This window comes from Agelaius phoeniceus, chromosome 3 (genome assembly GCF_051311805.1).
Source record: "Agelaius phoeniceus isolate bAgePho1 chromosome 3, bAgePho1.hap1, whole genome shotgun sequence".
Taxonomy (NCBI): domain Eukaryota; kingdom Metazoa; phylum Chordata; class Aves; order Passeriformes; family Icteridae; genus Agelaius; species Agelaius phoeniceus.
In genome coordinates this window covers 82,490,765-82,514,483 of record NC_135267.1, presented here as the reverse complement: position 1 = coordinate 82,514,483, position 23,719 = coordinate 82,490,765, and the positions used below count along the sequence as shown (strand labels likewise).

General features: G+C 41.0%; 1 protein-coding gene and 1 long non-coding RNA gene across 2 annotated transcripts; one reads left to right on the top strand and one right to left on the bottom strand.

Annotated features, from left to right (window-relative positions):
- Positions 1 to 9: 9 nt before the first annotated feature.
- Positions 10 to 14,952, top strand: CEBPZ (CCAAT enhancer binding protein zeta). The gene is made up of 16 exons (XM_054630476.2): positions 10 to 202; positions 574 to 2,096; positions 3,184 to 3,415; positions 3,732 to 3,906; positions 4,262 to 4,350; positions 4,807 to 4,860; positions 5,531 to 5,633; positions 6,512 to 6,580; positions 7,750 to 7,816; positions 9,140 to 9,240; positions 10,577 to 10,634; positions 11,627 to 11,826; positions 12,793 to 12,876; positions 13,339 to 13,400; positions 13,487 to 13,568; positions 14,286 to 14,952. The coding sequence occupies exons 1-16, from the start codon at positions 47 to 49 to the stop codon at positions 14,423 to 14,425; spliced, it is 3,195 nt and encodes a 1,064-aa protein (XP_054486451.2). The 5' UTR covers positions 10 to 46; the 3' UTR covers positions 14,426 to 14,952.
- Positions 14,142 to 16,661, bottom strand: LOC129118866 (uncharacterized). The gene is made up of 4 exons (XR_008534021.2): positions 16,456 to 16,661; positions 14,832 to 14,876; positions 14,489 to 14,572; positions 14,142 to 14,386 (listed from the first exon to the last, which is right to left on the bottom strand). It is a non-coding gene; the product is annotated as an uncharacterized LOC129118866 (long non-coding RNA).
- Positions 16,662 to 23,719: the final 7,058 nt, after the last annotated feature.

Genomic DNA, 23,719 nt, shown 5'->3' with positions numbered 1-23,719 from the left:
GGACGCGCGTCCGGCGTGTGCGCGGCAGCGCTTCCGGCGGGCAGCCATGGCGGCCGCGCTCTGGGACTTCGGCCTGGGGGAGCGGAGGAAGGCGGGCGGCGACAGCGGCGAGGAGGAGGACGACGACGGAGATGAAGAAGCAGGAGGCGGAGATGCGGGAGAGTTCACGCTGGAAGAGGTGCTGCGCCTCGGCGGCACCAAGGTAAGGGAGCGGGGAGGGAGCGGGAGCACGTGGCGGCCGGGACCCCCATCCCGGACGGGCCCTTGTGGGGCGCGGGGTGTGCGGGGCCCACGCAGGTGTCGGGAACAAGTTCTGTGCTCAGGGGCTGGTGAGGCTCTGGGACAGGTTGCCCAGAGAACTTGTGGATGCCCCATCCCTGGAGGTGCCCAAGGCCAGGCTGCATGGGGCTCTGAGCAACCTCGTCTAGGGGAAGATGTCCCTACCCGTGGCAGGCAGGTTGGAACTAGATAGCTTCAAGGTCCTTCCCAACCCAAATCGTTCAGGGATTCTGTGGGGAAGTCTTGGGAGTCTTGGCAAACCTTGCCCGTGACAGATGCGCCCTGTCTCCGCAGCAAGATTACCTCATGCTGTGTGCTGTGGATGAGGAGAGTGAGATGGTGGATGGCGGCAAGAAGGACACGATCGATGACCTGAAGGAAGGGGAGCTGGAGGCGTTCGTCAGCTCCCTGGGGCTCAACAAGTATGCAAAGAGTTGCCTGGTGGTGGAGGGGGATGCGGATGATGGTGATGATGGCAGCAAGGAGAAAGAGAAGCCTCCAAAGAAAGAGAAAAGCAAGAAGGAAACAAATCGTCCTTCACTAGAGGGGAAAAAAGAAAAAAAAGGAAAGGAAAAGGCAAGCAGTGTGAAAGACAGCAAGAAGAAGCAGGCTGGTGGTGGTCAGGGCCAGCAGCCTTCTGCAAAGAAAGAAAGGCTGGAAGAAGATTTTGAATTTCATGCTAGGCAAGCAATCCTGATCAAACCGGGGGGCAAATGGTATGATATGGAATACACCAATGAATTCTCTCCAGAGCCACAGAATCAGACACTTTTGTCCAAGTACAAGGCCCTGGCCCAAAAGCTGTATGAACACGAGACAGACCTGTTTAAGAATAAGACAGACTATCAGAAGGGGGCCTCTTCAGCATGGATTAAAACTGTTGTGTCCTCAGGTACCTTGGCTGACAGGATGGCAGCCATGACCCTTCTCATCCAGGACAGTGCTGTCCACAGTCTCCAATTTGTTGAGAACTTGATAAACCTCATAAAGAAAAAGGGCAGCAGGCAGCAGAGCCTTATGGCTTTAGATACTTTCAAGGAGCTTCTCATTACAGATATCTTACCAGACAATCGGAAGTTGTGGTCTTTCTCCCAGCGACCCCTTAACAGCATAGTGCAGATGTCGAGTGGCAACAAGGACTCAAGAGACAGGCGGTTGATCCTTTGGTACTTTGAGCATCACCTGAAGCTGCAGATAGCAGATTTCGTGCAGGCCTTGGAAACACTGAGCCACGATTGCCTGACAGCCACGAAATCCCGAGCGCTGGCAGTGTCCCACGAGCTGCTCTGTAACAAGCCTGAGCAGGAGAAAGCTCTGCTGGTTCTGCTGGTGAACAAACTGGGTGACCCTCAGAACAAGATTGCCACCAAAGCCTCCTATCTTTTAGAGACATTGCTTCACAAGCATCCAAACATGAAGGGAGTAGTGTGCAGTGAGGTGGAGAGGCTTCTGTACCGCTCAAACATCAACGTGAAAACTCAGTATTATGCCATCTGCTTTCTAAATCAGATAGTCCTCAGTCATGAGGAAAGTGCATTGGCTAACAAGCTGATAACTTTGTACTTCTGCTTTTTCCGGAACTGTATAAAGAAAAAGGATGTTGAATCCAAAATGCTCAGTGCTCTTCTTTGCGGGGTAAACAGAGCTTACCCTTACGCTGAGACTGGTGATGAGAAAGTGAAAGAGCAAATGAACACCTTGTTCAAAGTTCTGCATCTTGTGAACTTCAGTACCAGTGTCCAGGCCCTGATGCTGCTGTTTCAAGTGATGGACTCTCAGCAGACTGTGTCGGACAGGTACTATGCAGCACTGTACAAGTAAGTGGCAGGTTTGCATTTTTATATACATTCCATTTTAAGAAGTAGTTACCATTAATTTAAAGTTGTAGAAACACTTTGCTTTTAAGATCTTGCTGGTTTTGTGTTTGTTGGCTAAAATTCTTGATGTTTTGTAGGAGCTGGAAGAAAATTCATGATTTCTTTGATTTAACATGAGGATAAAAACAAAAGACAGTGATAGGTCCCAAGAACACATGTGCATTTCATCCTTTGCCACTCTTCTGGTGGCTTCCTTTGCTTCCAGATGTTATTTGAAACTAATGGATAACTATTCTGAAATCACTTTTAGAAGTACTAGCCTGTAAAGTAATTAGGCCTGTAAATTAGGCCTGTAAATAGCCTAAAATCTTGTTTCTTTTTTTTTTTTTTGTTGTTATTTTGAGGAGGAGGAATATTATCTTAAATTTTATAGATGATTTAATTTGTGTGGCTGGAAACCCTTGTGTTATAAAAGTACTGCTTTTTTTTCTTGTCCCAGCTGATTGTTTAGACTCTTTATAGGATCCTTACAGGCTTCTGTTTAGATGACCAAGAGGAAGTTACTGATTTTTTAAAATGGGAATTTCAAGTTCCCTGAGAATGTTCAGTGTATTTAAGGGCCTTACTGTGCTTGACAGCCTAGAAAAAAATTGGAGCAGAAAATGAACTTGCCAGTACAAATGTCTGATCTGATTGTGAAGTGATCTGATTGTGAAGTGTGCTGATTTTTAACCATTTGCTTTCTTTTTTTAAACAAATGAACAAATCAGATTAGTTTCTTAACACTGAATATCTCAAATTTTGAAACTGTTTTCAGTAGAACTCAGTTTCTTTTTATATTCTTGGAATGGTTTGTTTACCAAGGCAGTTTGGTTTGGTTTTTTTTTTAATCTTCAGTGTCTCGTATATATCCAGAAATATTACGCAGCTCTTGACAGTTCAGGATTGAAATTAATAGTATGGAGTACTGAGGAGCAAACTGTTTTTTAGATGGCACTCTGAAAAATGTAGGTAATTGTTGTTAATAGCAGTTGTTCTCCTGTGTGCATTGTGACAATCAGCAAAATTTCTCCTGTGTGTCCTACAGGAAGCTTCTAGATCCTGCTTTAGCATCGTGCTCAAAGCCATCCATGTTTCTAAACCTTGTCTATAAGTCGCTGAAGGCAGATGTTGTTTTGCGGCGTGTGAAGGCCTTTGTGAAGAGGCTGCTTCAAGTCACTTGTGGACAAATGCCACCCTTCATTTGTGGAACCCTGTACCTTCTGTCTGAGCTTCTGAAAGTAAAACCAGAGTTAAGGGCCCAGTTACAGGATCACATGGTATAAGATGGTTTCTTTATCTCACTGCTTTTTCAATAAGAGCTGTTTTCATGAGCGCCTTTTCCTAACCTGTCTTTTAGTAACCATTTGCTAAGATGTTTCTTGAGATGGGGAGGGACCATTAGAGTTGTGTGTTCTAAGCAGTAAAGTTCAACTTTAAGTGCTATATCAAGGACAAAAATCCGTATTTCTTAAACATCAACCATCATTTGTTTAAATTTTTATTAGTAGCTCAAGAACTTTATGTGCATGTTTCTAAAAAATCAGAGTAAATATGGAAAGGAAAAGCTATTTGCTAATGGTTTTTGTTTTTTAGGGATCAGATGATGAAGAGTGCTTTAAGGATCAAGAAGAGGCTGAAGAGGATGAGGAAAAATTTGTGGATGCTGACAAAGAAGTAGAAGATGAAAAGAGAAATACAATGGAAAGTTCTGCTAAAACAAACAATTCAAATTCATCAGCCTCGTGGGTTCATCATCTGAATATGGGAGGTAAATCAGCAAGAAAATACATAATTTAACAGCTAAGAGTCTATAACAGGGACATGCTGGTCAAGAGTTGTTGTAAGACTGAGTGATTAAAACATTATTTTAGTTTTTAAATTGAAGTTTGGTTGAAAGTGACCACTCAGAGCAATTTATCTGTTACCTCAGCAGTGATGAAGAGACTCTTGACTAGTGTATTTCACTGTGGAGGGCAGCTGAGTACGGCCTTTTCCTGCTGCCAGATGAACCCCTGGCCTGTCCAGCTGGGAGTGATGGGCAGCATTACTGTTATGGGGAATTGAGAATAATACTCTTGTAAAGTTGCCTGAGAAAATTTGTTTTGCTCCCCTCCACCCCACAGGCAGGAAGGGTGAAGCTTCTTATGATCCTCTGCACAGAAGTCCTTTATACTGTGGTGCTGAAAGTACAAGCCTTTGGGAACTGAAGAAGGTAGGACATTCTTGAATTGTTGTTGTTGAGTTTAAAAGTGAGGCCTTTGTATGAAGAGAAGAAAAAAACTTGATTATTCTTGAAGTAGCTGCTTGAGTAACAACAGAAAGGATAAAGTTGACGCGTTCAGCTTTAAGCTTGTGTATGTTCCATACAATATTGATATTCTTGAGTAGGGAATAGAAATTTTTTAAGTGGAGATTTGGACAATAATGATATTTTTTGACTGCTGGATCTAACCTTTGATCATTAAAGCTTTTTAGTGTTGACTTAAATAAAATTGTAAATGAAAATGTATTTAATGCAAATAAAAGATTAGAACTTGAAGTTCTTCAGTTGTTAAAGTGCTTCATCAGCCTTGCATGGCTATGTGTATGTCTGTTATTTAGTAAGTCACAGAGTGGTCTTACAATGTATTTTTTAATTAGAAATAAATGAATGACTCATGTTTTTCAGCTTTCTGAACACTTTCATCCATCTGTGGCCCTGTTTGCAAAAACAATTCTAGAAGTAAGTGCTTTTGCTAGCTTGTTGCTTTGAAGTTTGATATTTTATGTCAGGTGTCTTTTGCCATTTGAAAAAATACATTATAACGTCTCCTTGCACTTCATGGGTAACTAGCAGCTCTGCAGAACTCTTCTCACACTCTAAAATGTCAAGCTTTTCATAGAATGACAATGTTATATGTAAAGGAGACTGCTCATAAAAGTTTTAGTTTTGTAGAAATGTAGCTTTATTAGAGCTTTATTAGAGGTTTTTTTTATATCTTTTTATTTAATTTTTTTTAAATATGGGAAACCCCACTACAGGAACAAATTCTTTTTTAAATACTGTTGTATACCAAAACCACTCCAACTTTCACAAATATGTATTTAAAATATTTATTTTTCATTTGAAAATATAGTATTGAAATGATGTTGAGTATTAACTGCTGTTAGCACGATACATTGGAAGGCAGTTTAGCACTGAAACAAAGCAAAGGAGTTGTGGTTTAGTTAAGCAAATAGTGAAATTGGAAAAAGAAGAACCTGGTCAGGGTGATGTGGTATAGTATCCCCAAATCTTTATCTTTTTAAAGTATGTTTTAATGTTGTTCTTGGACTGATTGAGTCCTCTGTGTTTAGATGGTGTCTTTCTAAAATGGAAACCTTAATGTTTTTTGGCTTTTTCCTTCTTTCAGGGAAATCACATTCAGTACTCCGGTGACCCTTTGCAGGATTTCACGTTAATGAGGTTCTTGGATCGCTTTGTGTACAGAAATCCCAAGCTCAGCAAAGGCAAAGGTAGGCACTTCTCTGTTCCATATGATCCTGGTTATAGGTGCTCTCTGAATTGTTATTCTCTCAGACTGGCCTTGCCAAGTATTTGGGGTGCATGTGGTGGAACAGAGGAGTGGGATCAGTCTTCAGGGCTGCAAGAGAGATGTCTGCAACCCGGAGCCAGCTGACAGCCACATCCTCCTGCCCCTCACACCTGCAGGGCAGAACTGCTCCCTTTGCAGGAATCAGCAAGGGATAGGGAGATGTGAACACTACAGAATGGTTGAGGCTAGAAGGGACCTCTGAAGTCATGGGCTCAAGCAGAGACACCTAGAGCAGACTTTCCAGACTTTTGAATATCTCCAAGAGTGGAGACTCCACTGCCTCTCTGTGCAATCTGTGCCAGTGCACAGTTGTGCTCACAGTGAAAAGTGTTTCCAGGTGTTCAGGTGGAGTCACCTTCATCAATTTAGTGACCCATCACTTGATTCTCTCCAGTATGCCCATGTCTGCCTTATACTGGAGAGCCCAGACCTGGGTGCGGGGCTCTAAGTGTGATCTAACAAATGCCAGGAAAGCCATCAGCCTTTTTTGCTGCAGGGACACAGTGTTAGCTCACAGCCAGCTGTGTGTCCAGCAGGACTACCAGGGTGTTCTTAGCCAAGCTGCTTTCCAGCTGGGCAGCCCCCAGTGTGTACTGGTACCTGGGGTTGTTCCTCCTTCAGTGCAGGAGTTTGCCCTTCCCCTTGTTAAACTGCAGGAAGTTTCTGTCAGCCCATTTCTCCAGCCTCTTGAGGTCATTATGGATGGCAGCACAACCCACTGGTCTGTCAGCTGTTCCTAACAGTTCTGTATCAATAGTCATCAAATAAAAATTCTCTCTGATTTATATTCTGATACAGAAAACACCAGCAGTGTGGTAATGCAGCCAAAGAAGAAGCAGTTTATGAAGGATATGCAGAATCTTGCAGGTAAGTCTGCCCCTTAAATCAGTTAAGATTATGATGACTAAAAAATCCTTGGTTGGTTGATGTAGATGTGTCATCTGCACTGTCTATACTGTTTGTCTTAGCAATAAAAGAAAGTGCCATCCATCAGGAGTGAAGTGGTCATGCTGATGTTCAGGATCAGACCTCATATTCTTGTAAGGATGTATGGAATCTTCACAGATGGAACTTTGGATCTATTGAATCATTTGAAGAAAAAAATATGTAGAGAAAGTCAGTTCTTCTATAGCCATTTTTATTCTGTTTATTATGATTGAAAAAATGGCTTAAAATACCAGAAAAAGGGATCTGTATAATTATTTAAATCACATTAAATTCTTTCATTAAGTGATATAGATTGCTCCACACAATGCCACAGCTGCAGCTGTTGTTAGGATGAGTGTAAGGTATCTTTGGCACTGTTATTTTCCTAAGAGTCTTCCTGCCTCCAGAAATAAACTGCCTTTTGTCCAGTCCCACTGTTTCTAACAATCAAGAGTAGGATGTAGTTTAAAAAACAGCAGTTAAAAAACCAGAGCAAACTATCAGTAAAACATGCTGCTTGAGGACAGAAGAGGTACCATCTTCTGTGGCAGTGTCTCTACTGTAGCATTCCAAGGGATGGGCTTTTCCACCAGCTTTGGGTCTGTTGTGTTGCAAAGAGGTTTTAGTTATGCAGATTAGTAAGTACTGGTGTACTTTTATGGCTGGTTTTACAGCTGATAAAGCTGAAAGTAGAAAATTTAGCCTATACACTTTGTCACATTTTTTAGTTTATTCTGAGTTGAAGGAGTAATTCTGTCCTGAGGAATACACTACTAATAAATAAATAAATACAATAGTAGTGTTAGTTTCAAGATTAAAGAAAAGCATCTTAAAAACCTGCACCTGTCTGAAAAGTTGACAGTATTGTTACATTGAAGATGGCTGAAACTGAGATTACACATTTAAAGTCTTCTGTACGAAGTACTCTTTTGTATGTGGTCAAAATTGCCTTCCATGGTAGTTTGAAGAGCTTTTCAGATAAGCTCCCCATTATTGAATGGATGACACCATTGTGTGTCTGCTTCTGTCTGTGTGTGCTGCTTAAGCTCTGTAAAGAATAACCAGCATTTCAGCTTGGGGTAAAATCAGTTCTTTTTTTGTTTTTGCAGTCAACAGTAAGGAATTCCGGGCCAAAGATGAAAGCAAAATCCCAGTGGATGAAGTGTTCTTTCACAGGTAAAGAAACACTTGTGAATGTCCATTTTAAGTATTCTTTTTTTAATGCACTGCCAGTAAAACCCACTGCATTTTGTAAGTATTCTCTGGTATTTCAAGTATTTGGAAATTTTGATTAATTTGAGTGACTTAAGGTGATAGTGCTTTTCTTGGACGTAATTTTAACATTTGTCAAAAGTGCTTAGGAAAGAATATCACCTATGAACAAAGGCAATTTGGGCTTATAGTTTAAGTAAATTAAGTAAGCTGACATTATAATAGAGAAGCTTTAAGTAGTGGGTAATGATGAATATCTCGTGGGTTGTAATTCTTATGCATTAGAGGTATATATAATAAAAGCTGGAATATAGCTTGTTTATGTTATTAACATCAAAGCTTATTAGAATGGAACAAAGCAAAAGAAAGAGGAGCTACTTTTCAGAGTATTTAGATTTTTATTACTTCTAGTTCTTTCTGTTTCTTTGAATTTCCCTTTAGATTATGATATAAAAATGCAGTTGTACTAAAATTGAAGTGATATGCATTTGACAAAGATTTGTTTTTATTAGATCAAAATACTGATTACCTGTGTCTCCTTAGCAAATTATTATTCTAATTACCTTCATTTATTATAAATTAATTGATACTATAATATTGAGCAATATACTACTAATAAATAAATACAATAGTGGTGTTAGTTTCAAGATAAGAGAAAAGCTTCTTAAAAATGTGCCTCTGTCTGAAAAGTTGACAGTATTGTTACATTGGAGATGGCTGAAACTGAGATTATACATTTGAAGTCTTCTGTACAAAGTACTCTTTTGTATATGGTCAAAACTGCCTTTCCGTGTTTGGTGGTTCTTTAACATGAAATGAAGGTGAAAATGGCTGAAGATAACAGCCATTTTCAGAAGATAAAAGAAGATAAAAGCCAGACAGAAGATAAAACTAAGACCCAAAAGAAGAGGGCTATGTGAGAAAATTTAATAAAACTTGATGGCTGAATGTCTTCTTTATTTTTTCCCAATTATATACAAGTTGATTTTGATCCTTTCTTCCTTCTCAGTCTAAGGCAGATTTTGACATCTTTGTTGTGGTTTTTTATAAATTCATTTTGTTGAAAATAACTTCTGCCACCTTTGGCCAGTGAAATTTCATTGTTTTAAATATTACAGTAGTGACTGATTCTTTGATAAACAAAGGAAGTACAAGTCTCTTGATTTTAGATGTGTTTGAAACAATCACAGTTTTCAACTGGCAACATACATGGGAAAAAATTTGCAGATTTTTTATTTAAAAAAGTCATAAAGACCATCCCCTGTAATTTTGTGTCTGTTATTTCAGATTTTATTCAAAATTTGATAAGAAGAGAGAGAAACAAAAGCGTCTGGATGATGAAGAAAGTGTGGAAGATGTGGATGATGATGAATTTGAAAGAGCATTGGGTAAGGCTGTGTTCTTCGTGCAGTAACTATCCCAGGATTCCCAGATTTTCCAGATTACTAATTTATCCTTTTTATAGTTCATATTGTGTAAAAGAACCAGATAGAGGAATATGGCAGTGGGAGAAAACTGGCTTTCCAGTTGCTCTTTGTGGTACTGCCGACAGCAGTTCCGGCTGTGTGCTGTGTGAGCTGTCTGGGTGGCTGTTTGGAAAAGAGGCCTTGCTCCCACCACTGCAGTAGTCAGATTGTTTGAGTGGCTGGAAATTGTCTGATTTTGAACTTACACTCATGAGTGGCAGTTCATGCCCTTTTGTTCTTTTCCTAATGTAGTGTGAGTAAAATGTAACATTTGCCTTTACTTTTTCTTTACTGCTGGGCCTTTTTCAGTCTTGCTTACAGTTTCTCTCATAGTTTCTAGCGTCTTTCTTGTGGTTATGAGTTCAGGACAGTCATTGGCAAACTTCTGCAGTAGCCTTAGCTCTTTCTGTAGCATGTACTTTGCTTTGGAATTAGTGTGTGATTTGTTCCAGAATTTAATTTAATTTGTTCCAGAATTTAAATTTGTTAGTGTACCAGAAAGTGTCCATTATTTTATTATTTAAAATTTTACTTATATGTATTTTCAAAAAAATCCAGTTAACTCTCCATAACTGTTTTGTACTGTATTTTAAGAGAATTCTACATTCTTTTATCAGGGTTCTTAGTGAGTCAATTAATGGGGTCTTAGTTACGAGAAGAATCTGTTATGAATTGCATTTGTCTTTTATTATTAGTATCTCTAATGAGAATTTGCTTCATAAATTCAGAAGCTTCAAATAATGACCCTCTATCTGAAAGTTAGATATTTGCAATGCTAGAATCCTAGAATAGCTTGGGTTGGAAGGGACCTTAAAGATCACCTCATTCCATCCCTCCTGCCATGGGCAGGGACACCTTCCACAAGACAGGTTGCTCAGAGCTCTGTCCAACCTGGCCTTGAACACTTTCAGGGATGGGATCCACAGCTTCTCTGGGCAGTCTGTTCTAGTGCCTTACTACCCTCACAGTAAAGAATTTTTTCTTAATACCTAATCTAAACTCTTCAGTGTGTAGCCATTCCCCCTTATCCTGTCACTGTCCAGCTCTCTTGTAGCATCCTTTAGGTACTGGAAGGCCACAGTAAGGTCACCCTGAAGCCTCCTCTTCTCCAGGCTGAACTTCAATGCTAGGAGAGGTGCTCCAGCTCTCTGGTCGTCTTTGTAGCCTTCCTCTGGACTTGCACCAACAACTCCTGTACCTGCTGGATGCAATGACTTGCATATTTCTTTGTAGTAATAACATTTTTCTTTCTCCCTAGATACTTTTGAAGCTGCTGATAATGCCATTGTGGGCCAGGATGACCTTGATTTTGCTGGGTAAGACTTCAGATTAGTTCTTACTCCTCTTGTCTTAGTATCTGTATAGAGTTTTACTCTGTGAAAGGAGATAGACTTTTTTCAGAATGATTTAGAATATCACCTTGCAAAAAAGGCAATATCAGATTTACATTGAGTAATGCAGGTTTTCTGCATGTCCCAAAATAGTTCATGACGACTTTGGGATGCTTATAGTCCTTAAATGAGACTTGTAGTATTGGATGTCTTAATTAATTAATTAATTTATACAATTGAGTGACCCAGTAAGCAGTGTAAAATCTTGTTTTCCATTGTCTCAGGTTTGTGTTTGAGAATTACCAAGTACAAAAGGAACAGATTGAGGCATAATGGCAGTGCTGCCATAAGTACTGGCTGTAACTGGACCTAACACAGTTAATAAGCTTGGTGAGATCCAGAGTCACAGAGCTCAGTTCTCCTGCAGTCAGCACTTCCATTAATCATAGCATCATTTAGGTGGGAAAGGACCTTTAGGTTCATTGAGTCCAACTGTAAATGATTAAGCAGCTTCTATTTTACTCAAAGTATCTATAATACTTTGTTTGAATTTGCACAGAGACTTTTTCCCTTGATGCAACAGCAGAATTAAAGTCTAAACTCCTAGTGAAACTTGAAACATTTCTGTGATCTCTACTGGTGTTTGATAGAGCAGTTTGTGTTTTACAGAAAAGACTTTCTGAAAAGGAGCAAACACACAGAGGAGATAAAATACTCAAGCTGTCATTTCTGCTAATTTCAGAGTAGGATTCTCTCCAGAACTTCTTAAAATGGTTGACTTTTATAACACAACTGCCTATACTAATGTTGAAAACATGAGTGTATAATATGTATATTTTAGGTCACAGCCTACATTTGTAGCAGTTTGCAATGATGTTGAACTTCCCTAACATAGTCTTTGCCAGTAGATAGATGTCATCTAGATGCAAACAGTACTTTTCCAGATGAAGTGCTAAGCTTGTTACATCTTCTTTTAGTAATATAAAAAAAAATCCCAAGGGTGGCAAGAAAGGTGGGGGATCTGGTGCTGACTGGGACGATTCTGATGATGAAGATGACTTCAGCGATCTGGATGATGAGGAAGTCTCCTTAGGAAGTATGGATGAAGACTTTGAAGAGGATATGGATGAAGAGGGAGGTGTATTTATGGATGTGTCTGAAGATGATGATGACCTAGGTAAAGTGCCATTTGTTACTGAGAAACAAGAAGAAAAAGCTTTAAAAATAGGTTATATAATATGTAACTACATATGCAAATTCCAGTTTAGTTATCTGGGTGGGAAGTTTGGCTTTTAGGCAAAGAAATGACAAGTCCTTCTCTATACAATGAAGTCTTAAGATAAGCATTTCCAGGCACAATCTCCTAGGTGAGAGTGGGAATTAGACATCAAAAACTTCCAAATGAGACAAGTTTCTTTCATTCCAAAAATTTATACACAAATAACTGGCTTCACTAGACAGAAATATTAAAAGAGCTCAAGGAGAAAAAAAAAATCTGATAATTGATAATTTTTGTATTTCTTCAGACATAGTTAATGCTGTTTTTTTTTAGATGAAGTCACTTTTATTGAAATGGCTCTCACATGTAACAGCTTACTCTTGTTAATACAGCTATGCACTCAAGTTTTTATTGCCACTGGAGTAAGTAACAGGTTCTTGAACCTGCATGATTTTATTTTTTCACCTGAAAAGCAGAATACAGTGCATATGGCTGGAAAAACAGAGATTAATGGAGTATTTCAGTGAATAACTAAAGGTCACAGGAAGATGACTGAGGGTAGAGGAGGCAAACTGCTCATACAGTTGTTAACACAATCTTTCATGAGATTATTATTTCACCAAACTTGCCACACAGACATTCAAGGTTTACCTAATGCCTGCTTTTAGCTTTTGTATTCTATGTATCATAGTATCATTTCCTTTCGGTGCTGTGGAAACAACAGAAAGAACAGCACACCAAAGACCAATTTTTAATGGTCCAGCTTGAGGAAATACTAGATTTGCTTGTGTGCACTGCCTTTTAAAGACTTGGACCATTTTGACAAGTATGCCTAGAAAGGAATTTTAGTCTCTGCTGCACTTTAAATACATGTACATGGTGTGAAAATTGGGGACTGATGTATTTGGGTTTTTTTCCCATCAGACTCAAACAATGACAAGCAACTGAAATCTGTCAGTAAAAAAGGAAAGAAAAAGAAAGATACGAATTTTGTGGGATCACTGGAAGGTAAGAAAACACTGACATGAAAGCTTAATAGAAATAAAATAGTTCAAAACCCTTTGTAATAGAGGGATTTACTACAGCAGATTATCATGTTTTGGATCTAGCTTCAGATTTGAATAAACCATAAATTAAAAGGAGGTTATCCCCAGCCAGCATAATTCACGGTAACAATCTGCAGTTGAAGAGATGAGAATTGAAGGAGAAATTTTGAAGAAGGATGAAGTTGTACTGGTGCTTTACATCTGTTACACCTGATGCACAGATTTGTGCTATTTAATTCTTGGTTGGAAACTCTTTTTTCTCCTTTTCTTTTAGAAGGGATGGGGAACAAAGATTTCCAACATAGCTAATGCAGGTAATCTCATTAAGAAAAGGTTCTAAACATTTAAAACATGGTAAAACTTGTTTTAGTGTCTTTGGGAACTTGAAGTTGTGTCTCATAAGAGTAATACTCTTTGTTTGAAGGATCCAGGCGAGGAAAGAAGAGAAAACTCCAAGATGCTGGTATACTGGCATCTGCAGAAGAGGTAAGTTTGATCAGTGCTTAACAAAAAGTGATCAAGCATTTCACCTGTTGCTTTGTAACAGAATACTATAATTTCTCTCTTTAAAGTTTGGCTATCTGCTGGATGAAAATGCTGGCTCCAAGTTCGACAATATCGGAATGAACGCCATGGCCAACAGAGATAATGCGAGTAAGTACATGCTGCACGTAGCTGGCACTTGTAATGCTGAAATTCACTTCTTTCCCTTCAGGTTCTGTACATGAAAGATGAACCACCTTAAACTGGAACACAGGGTCAGAAACCACACACAGCAGGGACGGTAGCTCAGCATCAGTAAAACGTGACAGTTTTCTCCGGTGACAAGAGATGCCCAGTGCTAAAAATGAAGTGGGAGTAGTGGAGTAATAAGGCTTCAGAAAAGAGGGAGAGGCTGTCCTTGGCCCTTTCCCACTGTGAACAGGGACAGGCAGGATGCTCCTTGTCAAGCATTTGTGTGAATTCTGCTCAGGTAAAGCGGCCTTGATTCCTTGCGAAGGGAAGGCATGAGGTACTGGTGTCTTTACCTACCTATTGGACTGCCTCCTTGCAGCGTCAGTGAAGCAGAAAGTATTTTTCCCAAAGTAATTCTAATGAATTACATGTGTATATGCTGGCTGAATAAACACTGCTCCTAATGGAAATGTGTCTAGCATTAGTAAAATACAAAGCAGTGTCTAAAACTGAAATGGTAGGGTTTGTTTTGTGAAATGAAAAAACCACAGCTTTCTCAGAAAAAAAGGCAGTTTGCACTTTATTGACTTTAATAAATACAGTAGTCAAGTTTTAACTTGGACGTGATTGATCTGCATGCCACATCATGGTCAGAGGTATCCACTGGCTCCTAAATTCTCATCTTTCCTTCTCCAGATGTCAAACAGATCCAGTGGGAAATTGAGCGTGACAAGTGGCTTCACAACAGGGATGTGAAAAGCATCATCAAAAAGAAGAAACAGTTCAGGCACAGAGGGCTGAAAAACAAGTTCAAAGGCAAGAAATCAAGACGATGAACTTGATGTCGACATTTAAAAAAATAATTATTCATAAATAGTTTTTTATTTATTCTTTCTTACTTCAGTTCTTGCTGCTTAACCACGTCATCTGGTCATTCTCCCTTATGCCATGAATTCCAGACCGCTCATTGGATTTGTAATAAACTGAAAAATAGGAAAATCCATGTCAGTTCTAAGTTAGACATATCTGATGAGCAGCCCCTTTGTGGCTGGTTTTATTCAGTGTATAACCCTCCAGCTCTAAGGTCTCTGTCCAACAGTCTGACACTCCAGCCATGCCTTAACAATAAAAGCTTCTGCAGTGTCTCCTGGGGAAAGTTTTAAGCCATCCTAAGATATTGTTGTATATATTAAGATACAACAGAAGCTTCAGCCATCGTGAAGCCAATGACTACAAACTCACCTTCCAGAATTAATGGAAACCTCTTCTGCATTGTGTATCTGAAATCTGACAAGAAAGATAAATCATAGTTACTTTCCCAGCATATATTAAGATGAATAATTAAATGCACTATTTTTCTAACTAGAGTTGTTTCATCAAAATTTGTTTAAATTTTGCTAGTTTCAGCCACCATTAAATGATGTGATAGGAATTTATTTTTAAAAAATAATTTCAGATACTTTATTCAGGTTACTCATACATGTAGCCCCATCATCACATTGTTTTCTGAGCTTCTTTACAATTGTGATAACCAAGTCCTACAACTCACAGGAAGCTGCATGCCTCTCATAGACTGACATGCAGGTAAAACCAGGCAAATTTTGTTTCCTTGTGCAGATTTAGATGTTCACTGAAACATTCCGTGGGCCGCTTTTGACAACCCAGTAGAAAATCACAACAGGTTTATGCTATTTTAATTATTTACAGCAGCTTGTAAAAGGATGTTAACCATTCTAGTACTAACACAAAAAAAGCAGTAAAAGCCTCTGAGTTCACTGAGCTGTTAGATTAGCCCACTGCACCTTATGGAACTGCAATTATAGAGAATATGCAAATGGAAATAAGAATTGCAAAAGAGGAGAAAAAATCCCAAAGATGAATGCCTAGCATCAAGTTACAATAGGCTGAAAACATCTGTTCTCCATATTTTTGTTACATGTATTTTCTAATAAAAATACAAAGATGGCTGAAATTTAAGAGCCTGACACCATCTGGATCCTGGAAAACAAATGCAAACTGATGCGAAGGTAAAGCTCAGCTTGTACTCAGCATGAAGACCACACCACTGCTGAAATGGGTGGATTTTTGCCCTCCCAGCCAAAGCAGCAGCTGCCTTTTGGCTCGCCCTGACCCTGCAGGCAAGACAGCTCTTTTCCCAAAGGGACACAGGTCTGTGTAACCAGTGCTGCATCCTGCAGAGCCCTGCATGCAAAGAGAGGCTGCTGCTCTGCAGAGCAAGCCTCCTTGTAGTAACCAAACTAGGGCTTTGCTTATTCTTTCTGTGTTACCTGGGCACGGAATCCTGAGTCTAAGAGACTAAAGTTAAATAACCTGGGAGACAACGCTGGCTGCCTCCTGCCAGCCGGCTCTGTCTTCAGCCTGGGAAATGTCAAATTGCAAAGGCTACGAGACCCAGACACAGCCAGGACATCCCTTCCCATCACCTGGCTCAACAACAGGTGCCTGAAATTGGACTGATCACTTCCTGCCTCATTTGCGGACAGCATGTCTTCCTTTCAAATCCTTATCCGGCCCGGTGCTGCTACTATAACACCGGGCAGGATTCCTTTTTGTTCCTGGTGTGGTGGCGTGCTGCCCCCCGAAGGACTGATTGCTCGCGGGCTTGGGTTTGTAAAACCACACCAGCAGCTCGTTCTTCAGAGGTAAATGCTAGGGCCAGCGAGCCAGCCCTGTGCGCCTGTACTCACCCAAGCCCAACTCCTGACCCCACACGGCGGCATTTCCTTACACACCCCGGGCGGTGCGCGGTGCTCCGCGGGCACCGCCGGAGGCCCCCGCGCGGAGGAGCCTCCCCTGCCCGCCCCCCGTCCCCGTCGGGGAGCGGCCCCCGCCCGCCCCGCCGCACCTTGGCTGCGGTCCATGGCGCGGTAGAGCAGGAGGGCGCCGAGCAGCCCCGCCGCCTCCAGCAGCAGCAGCCCCCTCAAGACGCGCCGCGCCATGGCCGGAGCTCGGCGCCTTCCGCCGCCCGCAGCGCTGCGCAGGCGCTGCCGCTCCTCCGCCTCACGGGCCCGACATGGCCGCGGCCCGGCCGCTCTGCCCGGCGGCAAGCGGTGCGAAATGTGAGCTGTGTAAAAATCTTCTCAGGAAAAGGCGGGCTTTGTTGTATATCCGGCGTAATCCACGAGAAAAGACATTAATCCGTGAGGCAGGTAGCGGGTAACAGGCGGGCGCTGAGTGATGGCCAGGTGTTAGAAATACAAATGACTTGTCGGTAGAATTGCTTTGTTAAGGTCTTGGGCGCGATATGCTTCAGTAAGCTCAGACCTAGGGAGAGCTTAATAATGCCAGGCGAGAAGAATGGACTACTGATAATGGGCACAAAGACATTCAGCAGAACCCCCATGATAAGGAAGAAACTGATAAAGCAAACTCAGCTTGACTGGGTAATTTCTGGTAGGGGCAGATTGTGACCACCGACTTATGGCCACTGACCCAAGAGAACCGTCGACCCACTAGAAGAGAAAGACAGCATGTTGACTGATGAGCATGAGAAGTGAGACAATCATTATCTAACAGAAGATAGAAGACTAATTAATAAGGGAACTATGTCATTTGCAGCCAATGAACACTAATTCCTTAGTTAGCTAAATGGTATAAATAGTAAAAACTTCTGATAGTTGGCGTGCTTGATTTGTGGAATACCTTGGAGCTCTCGGGTTTATGCAACTCTGAAATACATAATCAGTGTGTCTCCCAAGTGTCAGGAGAATTAACCTACGATGCCAGAGGTTTATGTCCAAAAAGGAGACAAAGGAGTCCTTTTAACTTTATTTGAATGAAGGCCATGGGCATTTCCCATGGGGGTCTCTCAAATTGTTGGGGGATACAACCCCCTTTTTATCCTAAGTTCCTGTCTGCATCTCCCTCCCATTGGAGGGAGAGGTACTTGGAAGGCATGGACTTCCCAAATCACCTGCTCTATGGTCCCCCTCGAGTATGCACCCCCCTTTATATAAAAGAAAGAAGAACCTATTCATAATTCCATTAATTCTTTGTTCTTTTTCTCTAGGATCAGGAATTTAATGTGGCCTTGACTGAGCAGTAGTCTGTGTTGATAGTAACATTTTCTAGAGCTAAGAGTTTCTTCTGTTGCTTCCCTATCTATGAGTTCTTAGCCCCATCAACAAGTAGATTCACATGGTCTGTTTTTAAAGACAGTCAACTTATTCCTTGCATTTTCATTGTCTTCTATTATTCATATTGCTATTAACTCATATTACGGGACTGAAATATTTATTGCCAAAATAAAAGCTCTTCAGATTTTCCTTTTAATAGGGCTTAATTTTCTATGTAAGATGCTTTTCCCCCACCTCTGCTAGTGTTTTGTAAGATTAGATATAATATTTTTGCTGCTCATTCTTACAGGGTGATTAATTTTCCAATTCTCTTTTCCCTGGTGGCTGAGTTTGCAAGTATTGCTTGTATTCAGTGGTATTTCTTAGTAAAGTAATTCCTGCTCTGAGGATTTTAAGTGAACAGGATCAACCCAAGCAGCAGAAGCTTAGGGTTGTTAGAGAAAACATGGATCTAAGAAAGGAATTAATTGCATTATCATTGTAGCAGTTGTGGCTCTAACCAGAGAAGGTCCTGGGTCAGGGTCTCATTTAGCATATAGAATTTGCATTGTTTGGCAAGTTCTGATCTGGAAAGAAACGAGTGTATTTAGGGGCTTAAAAAGTATGCCTGTAGTGTTTGGGGTGAATTTATAGCAGCTGTGAGACAGAGCACTGAACTGTAAGAGGCCAAATAAAAAGGAGCAGGCACAAAGTGTAAAATATGCATTTTTGTTTTAAGGAGCCCACAGTCCCGTTGGGTTTGGGTCCAGACTCCTGCTGGACCCTACACAGAGTTTGTTTGTCATATCTTGGCACTGGCTTTTATTTCTCACGGAGTTTGGAAGAGTTCAGGTGTGGAGACATGATACGGGTTGTCTCTGACATTTAGTAACTCAGTAAACCTCTCCTGCGAAGGCCAAAGAATGAGTAGATAAAGAAAAAAAGGCATCTCACACTGTTAAGGTCAGACAGTTTGTGGTAGCTCAGCAGGAGAATATTTTGCTAAAGACCACTGCCAGTTGTTCAGTAGGAAAGGAGGCACACAGCTCCCCGTGGTTTGCTGAGGAGTGCAGCACCTTGTTGCCTGGTGGGCACTCTGGTGGAAAAGCCTGTATGCCAGGTGAAGAAAGGCAAGACTAGAGGAAAAAGAATGAAAAGGAAAGATTACCTGCCCCAGTCTGAAACTAGAAATTGCTGGGCTCCCTCTTGACCCCTGATGTGACACTTGGACCCACCAAGCCATAGTACCACCAGGCAGAAATAAAAATGTCAGCTCCACAACTCAGTCGTGGGGGACACTTCCCGACAAGGACACGGGGAGGCTGCTGTGGGTCAAGGGGAACACCCTGTGCCCTTGCTCTGTCCTGCCAGCAGTCGGCAGAGCAGCAGAGGGGCAAACAGGGGGTCACGGAAGCCTCGGGGAAGCTGGCTCGGAGGTGCAGCTCCAGGAACCGGCCACAGGCTCATGCTGGAAGGGGATGCAGCATGGGAGAGCATGCAGCATGGGGGAGGCTTTACTGCAAGATGCCTTCCAAAGGGTCAGGGGTGGGGAGGGATGCAGGTGTCTGGGGAGCAGCTCTTCTAGCACTTGTTCTGGCACGTGCCTTACAGGCACAGCTGGGGACATGCACTGGCAGTGACCGTGAATAGGTGACTCTGCCCTTCACCCAAGGTAGTGGAGAGAGGCAGACACTTCCCTCAGCAGAATGAGTGGAGTTTCTTGCTAATTCCTTCCTTCTCCTACCCAGAATCTTCTTATGTGTCTCTCTGTAAAAGGCAGGAAAGCTCTCATCATTTTCACCACTGCCTACGTTATGAATATATTAAAAAAATAGTAAGTGCATTGTTGAATCAGTTTTGCCTCCAGAAGTGATTCAGGAAGGTCACAGTTACAAAGCTCTTGGATCTCGTTAATGGAAAACATTACTTTGTTTATAAACATTTGAGTGCTTTGGTGTTGTCGTTTGATGACTATGATACTGTATTAAGCTTTGTAATGAGAAGGCTCTGACACCTTATTTAAATACCAGACATGTTTTATTTTATTCTCTGGGTTTCTTAGTGCAAGTATGAAATGGCTTATCTAAATTATTTGATATTTACAACTGTCCAGAGTATACGTGTAAGCACAGAACTAATTTTATTAAATGTGGAGATCCAGGTAAATATAATTTTAGTGAAAATAAATTCTCCATTTAAAACTATTTTTTCTCTCTCCTGCAGTCCTGCACAAAAAGTTATTAAAATGAAGTCATGAAGCAAGTAAGGCTATTTCTCCTAAAATAGGAAAGAAGATAATTTGGATGATAATGCCTTCTGATTAGGGGCTCTTTCACACAGGAAACTCTCACAAATCATTGCTGCACCTGTGTAAAAAACATATTCTCTCTTCTGTTTCTGTTTAATTCTGAAGAGGATAAAATAGATTCCATTTCTAAGGATTTTGATAACACATCTGAATTATAATCACCTCTCCAAGTCTATTTTCAAAGAAAAAGTTATAGTGGCTTTTTATTTTTCCAAGAACAAGCCTCATCTCTGACAGTATCAGTGTGCAAGACTAATTCTGGGGCCATATCCTTTTTTTGCACCCAAGCAGTGGCACTGAGGGAAAACAACTTGGAGACAATGGGAGTCTCATGATACTTGGGCTGTCTTAGCACCCCCTACAATTTACAGTAGCCTCAGGGGTGTTGGAATTGACATAAGCAGGGACATAGGTAGAGCTGTTGCAGTGCTCTGAAATTGCTGGAGTTTCTTACAAAGACTCATGAGGTTAAAACTTGAGTGTTTGTGGTACTTGGTCACTGAGCAGTGGCAGATACTTAGCACTTCCAAGATGCACCAGAGAGGAAACAAATAATTAGTTAAGGGATAGAGATTTTTTCCATGTATTTATTATTGTAATTTTTTCCTTCATGAGGCAGGAAAAAATAAAATGTATCTGGCAAAAATGTTTAATGTGTATAATGTTGTTATAAATGATCAAATCTGTAGCCAAATTTATAAAAATTTAACAGAGATTTATTAGATCGAATAACAAAAAAAAAATAGAGAATTTTGAAATGCCACCACAGCCAAGACAGCGTCAGCCCCGGGTGCAGGTGCTGGGTGACCTTGGGTTCCTGCTGACAGAGTGACAGCGTTCCCCCTAAGGTTCACCCCAAGTGCTCTTCCCAGCCAGCTTATGTACAGTTTATTCTGCCTGAGGCAGAGATGACCACTTATTTCTTTGTGTCCCCTTGCATGTAAAGTTGAATCCATACATGAGCCGAAACAGACAAAGACAGTGTCCAAGACCCAGACAAGTGTCTGGGTACCCAGGCAAAAGATGTATTCACATGGAGTAGGTGATGGGATCCTTGAGTACCGTAGATTTAATCAGTCCAGGAGCATGGTCTTGTGAGCTTCTCGAGACATTCCATTAATCATCTCCAGGAAGGTCCAGATGATATCTTCCAAATGCTGGTGCCAGAGGAAACCCCCTCGATAGCTCCAGTCTGTCCTATTCAGATCTGGTATTGTCTCCGTTGTCTGGGAATCGGTTACCGTGTGCATAATTCCGTTCTGGTCAGAGCGATTGCAAACGTAGCTCATGGCCCAGGGCTTCCCCATCCATAGGGTAACAGGTTTGATATTATCTTAACGCAGTCCGGGAGTTGGTTACAATGTGAATAGAATGCTGTTCCCGGCCAGAGTGGTTACAAACATAGGTTTGATTTTCTCCTAATATTTTATACATACATATATCTATTTCTACAGCATGAATTATCTCTATCATATATAACAATGTGTTTTCAGCAATGTTTATGCTTCTCTGAGGATTATAGTCTCTTAAGGATTTCAAGAAAATTATTGCAAAATGGGAGATGATTGTAACAGCTGTGGTTTTATAAAGGAGATTTTCCTGACCGGAGGTTGACAAATGGTTCCTTAATATTTCCCAGGTAGTTATGGGATAGTATTCAATGACAATATTACATTCTCTCAGTTACATCTCTGTACAGTGGCTTCATGACATAAACAAATCTTAGAAGTGGTGATAGGATCTTTATTATGATTATAAGTTTGTTCTACATGCCTTTATTAATAAAATATTTTGTACTCCCACTATGTCATTGTTCGCAAAATGTTTGGTTATTCTCTCACTTTGGTTGCCAGGGTAGATGAGTGATCTAAAATTGTGGCTTCTTTCTCTCCCTCCACATAGTACTGTTGTTTCAAAACCCTTAAGATACAGCTGTTTCAGTTCTCCATTTCCATAACAATGGAACACAAAGTTCCCCAGTTACAGCTCCAGGGATGAGTTCTTCTCAGGATTCATGACAGATCTGTATTTTTACAGATACTGATTGTAGCTGAAAAAGCAACAGAAAAAATATTTTAAAAACAACTGAATGGGACCAGTGGGAAAACAGCTGTGCCATAATTAATTTCCTGATGGCCATATGTCACAGTATGGGAGCCGCTTAATGCCAGAAGGGGAAAATGTCCAAAAGATGCTTTGCTTCTGGGTATTTGTTCTTCCAGCAAAGGGTGAGGGAATTGCATGGCAGCTGGACAACGTCATTAGGTTAACATTCTGCCACTTAGTGTTGGAGGAAATGCTGCAAGGTTCAAAGTGTTAATAAAATGGCAGTTTGTTTCTTTTGTGTTTCTCCACATTAGGCCAAATATCTCATTAGCAACCCATATTTTAGATGTCAGGCTTTGTCTGTTAAAAGATGTTTACAGGACAGTATAGTCACAGAAGGGAAGGACGCGGTGAGATTAATGTTTATGTGTGCCAACTGTTTACCTACAGAAGTTCAGAGGAAGCTTCTGTCATTCTCCTGTACAGACAGTACCACAGAAAGGACAAGCTGTTCTTTTTGTCTGCATTGATGTAACTAACAGGCAGCAGAAGGTAATTCTTCAGTTGTACAGAAAAAATGTAACCAGTTAGAAAGAAAGATCACACCAATGTTTTTTTCTCTTCTTTACAGTCAGCTGGGGATCCTGTTTTGATCCTGCAGTCACCTGTAACAAACACATTGAAGATAAGAATATTATGGTCATAATATATGAAGACCTGAAAAGGGGTGCAGCAGATGCTCTTTACTGACAGCCAAAACACATCTGAGCCCATTCCTTGAAATGAATGGGCTCTGCTGAAATTAAGAGGAAATGGCACAGGTTTCTGAAAAAGCAAAATCCAGTTGATTTTAATGACAGGCTGAGTCTGGCTATACAGAAGCAAAGCAAAGCTGCAGAAAACAGAAATGCAACACAGAAAACAGTGAATGAAATGAGCAGATGATGGCAATGAGCATCCCAAGTGAGTGACTCCCTTTTTTAGAGGAAGCATATTGCACATCTTGCTTTCACTGTACTGCTTTCAGAACCTGAGTGCCAGTGTAAAGCAGATAGCTGCATTCTTTGGATTCTCACCAACAGCTGAGCAGATCCAGGCCATTGCAGGAAGGCACACTTTCCAGCCAGGGAGTGTTAAAGCTCAGGAGACTCATGCTGCTGTTGGCTTGATTCTTTTCCATAAAGGTAAATCTGTGTGTATTTTGCCAGAGTGGTGAATGGTAGCTCTTTGTCTTGGGCAGACAGGAATTTGGGTCAATAGATGGTTAATATTTATGAGTAATTTTCAAGGTTGGGTGTTGTTTAAGAAACATCAATTGTGCTTCAGGAATCTCAATTGATTACACCCCAAGGGCCAGTACCATACCTCCATTGTGGTATGCACTAAGCACCAACTAAAACAAGAGTTTTATCTTGGCTTCTGTGACTACTGGGGATAGTCAGTAGACTGGGTGTCTCCACAGATCTTTCTTCTTGGGTTTTCTAAATAACCCCTGGGATTGCCTATGGACCACAGTTAACTCACAGAATCCAGATGCTCCACAGATTGATCTGTGGTTTTTAGCCATGGATCAGTCTAGAACCTCGGACAACCCCTAATTGTGAACTCTCCAAAGTCTAGATTAAAGGTAGACTGCAGCTTAGAGCAGTGTCTGCTTGCAACAAACAAAGCTATTGCAGTTAGAAGCCACACAGTTCAAA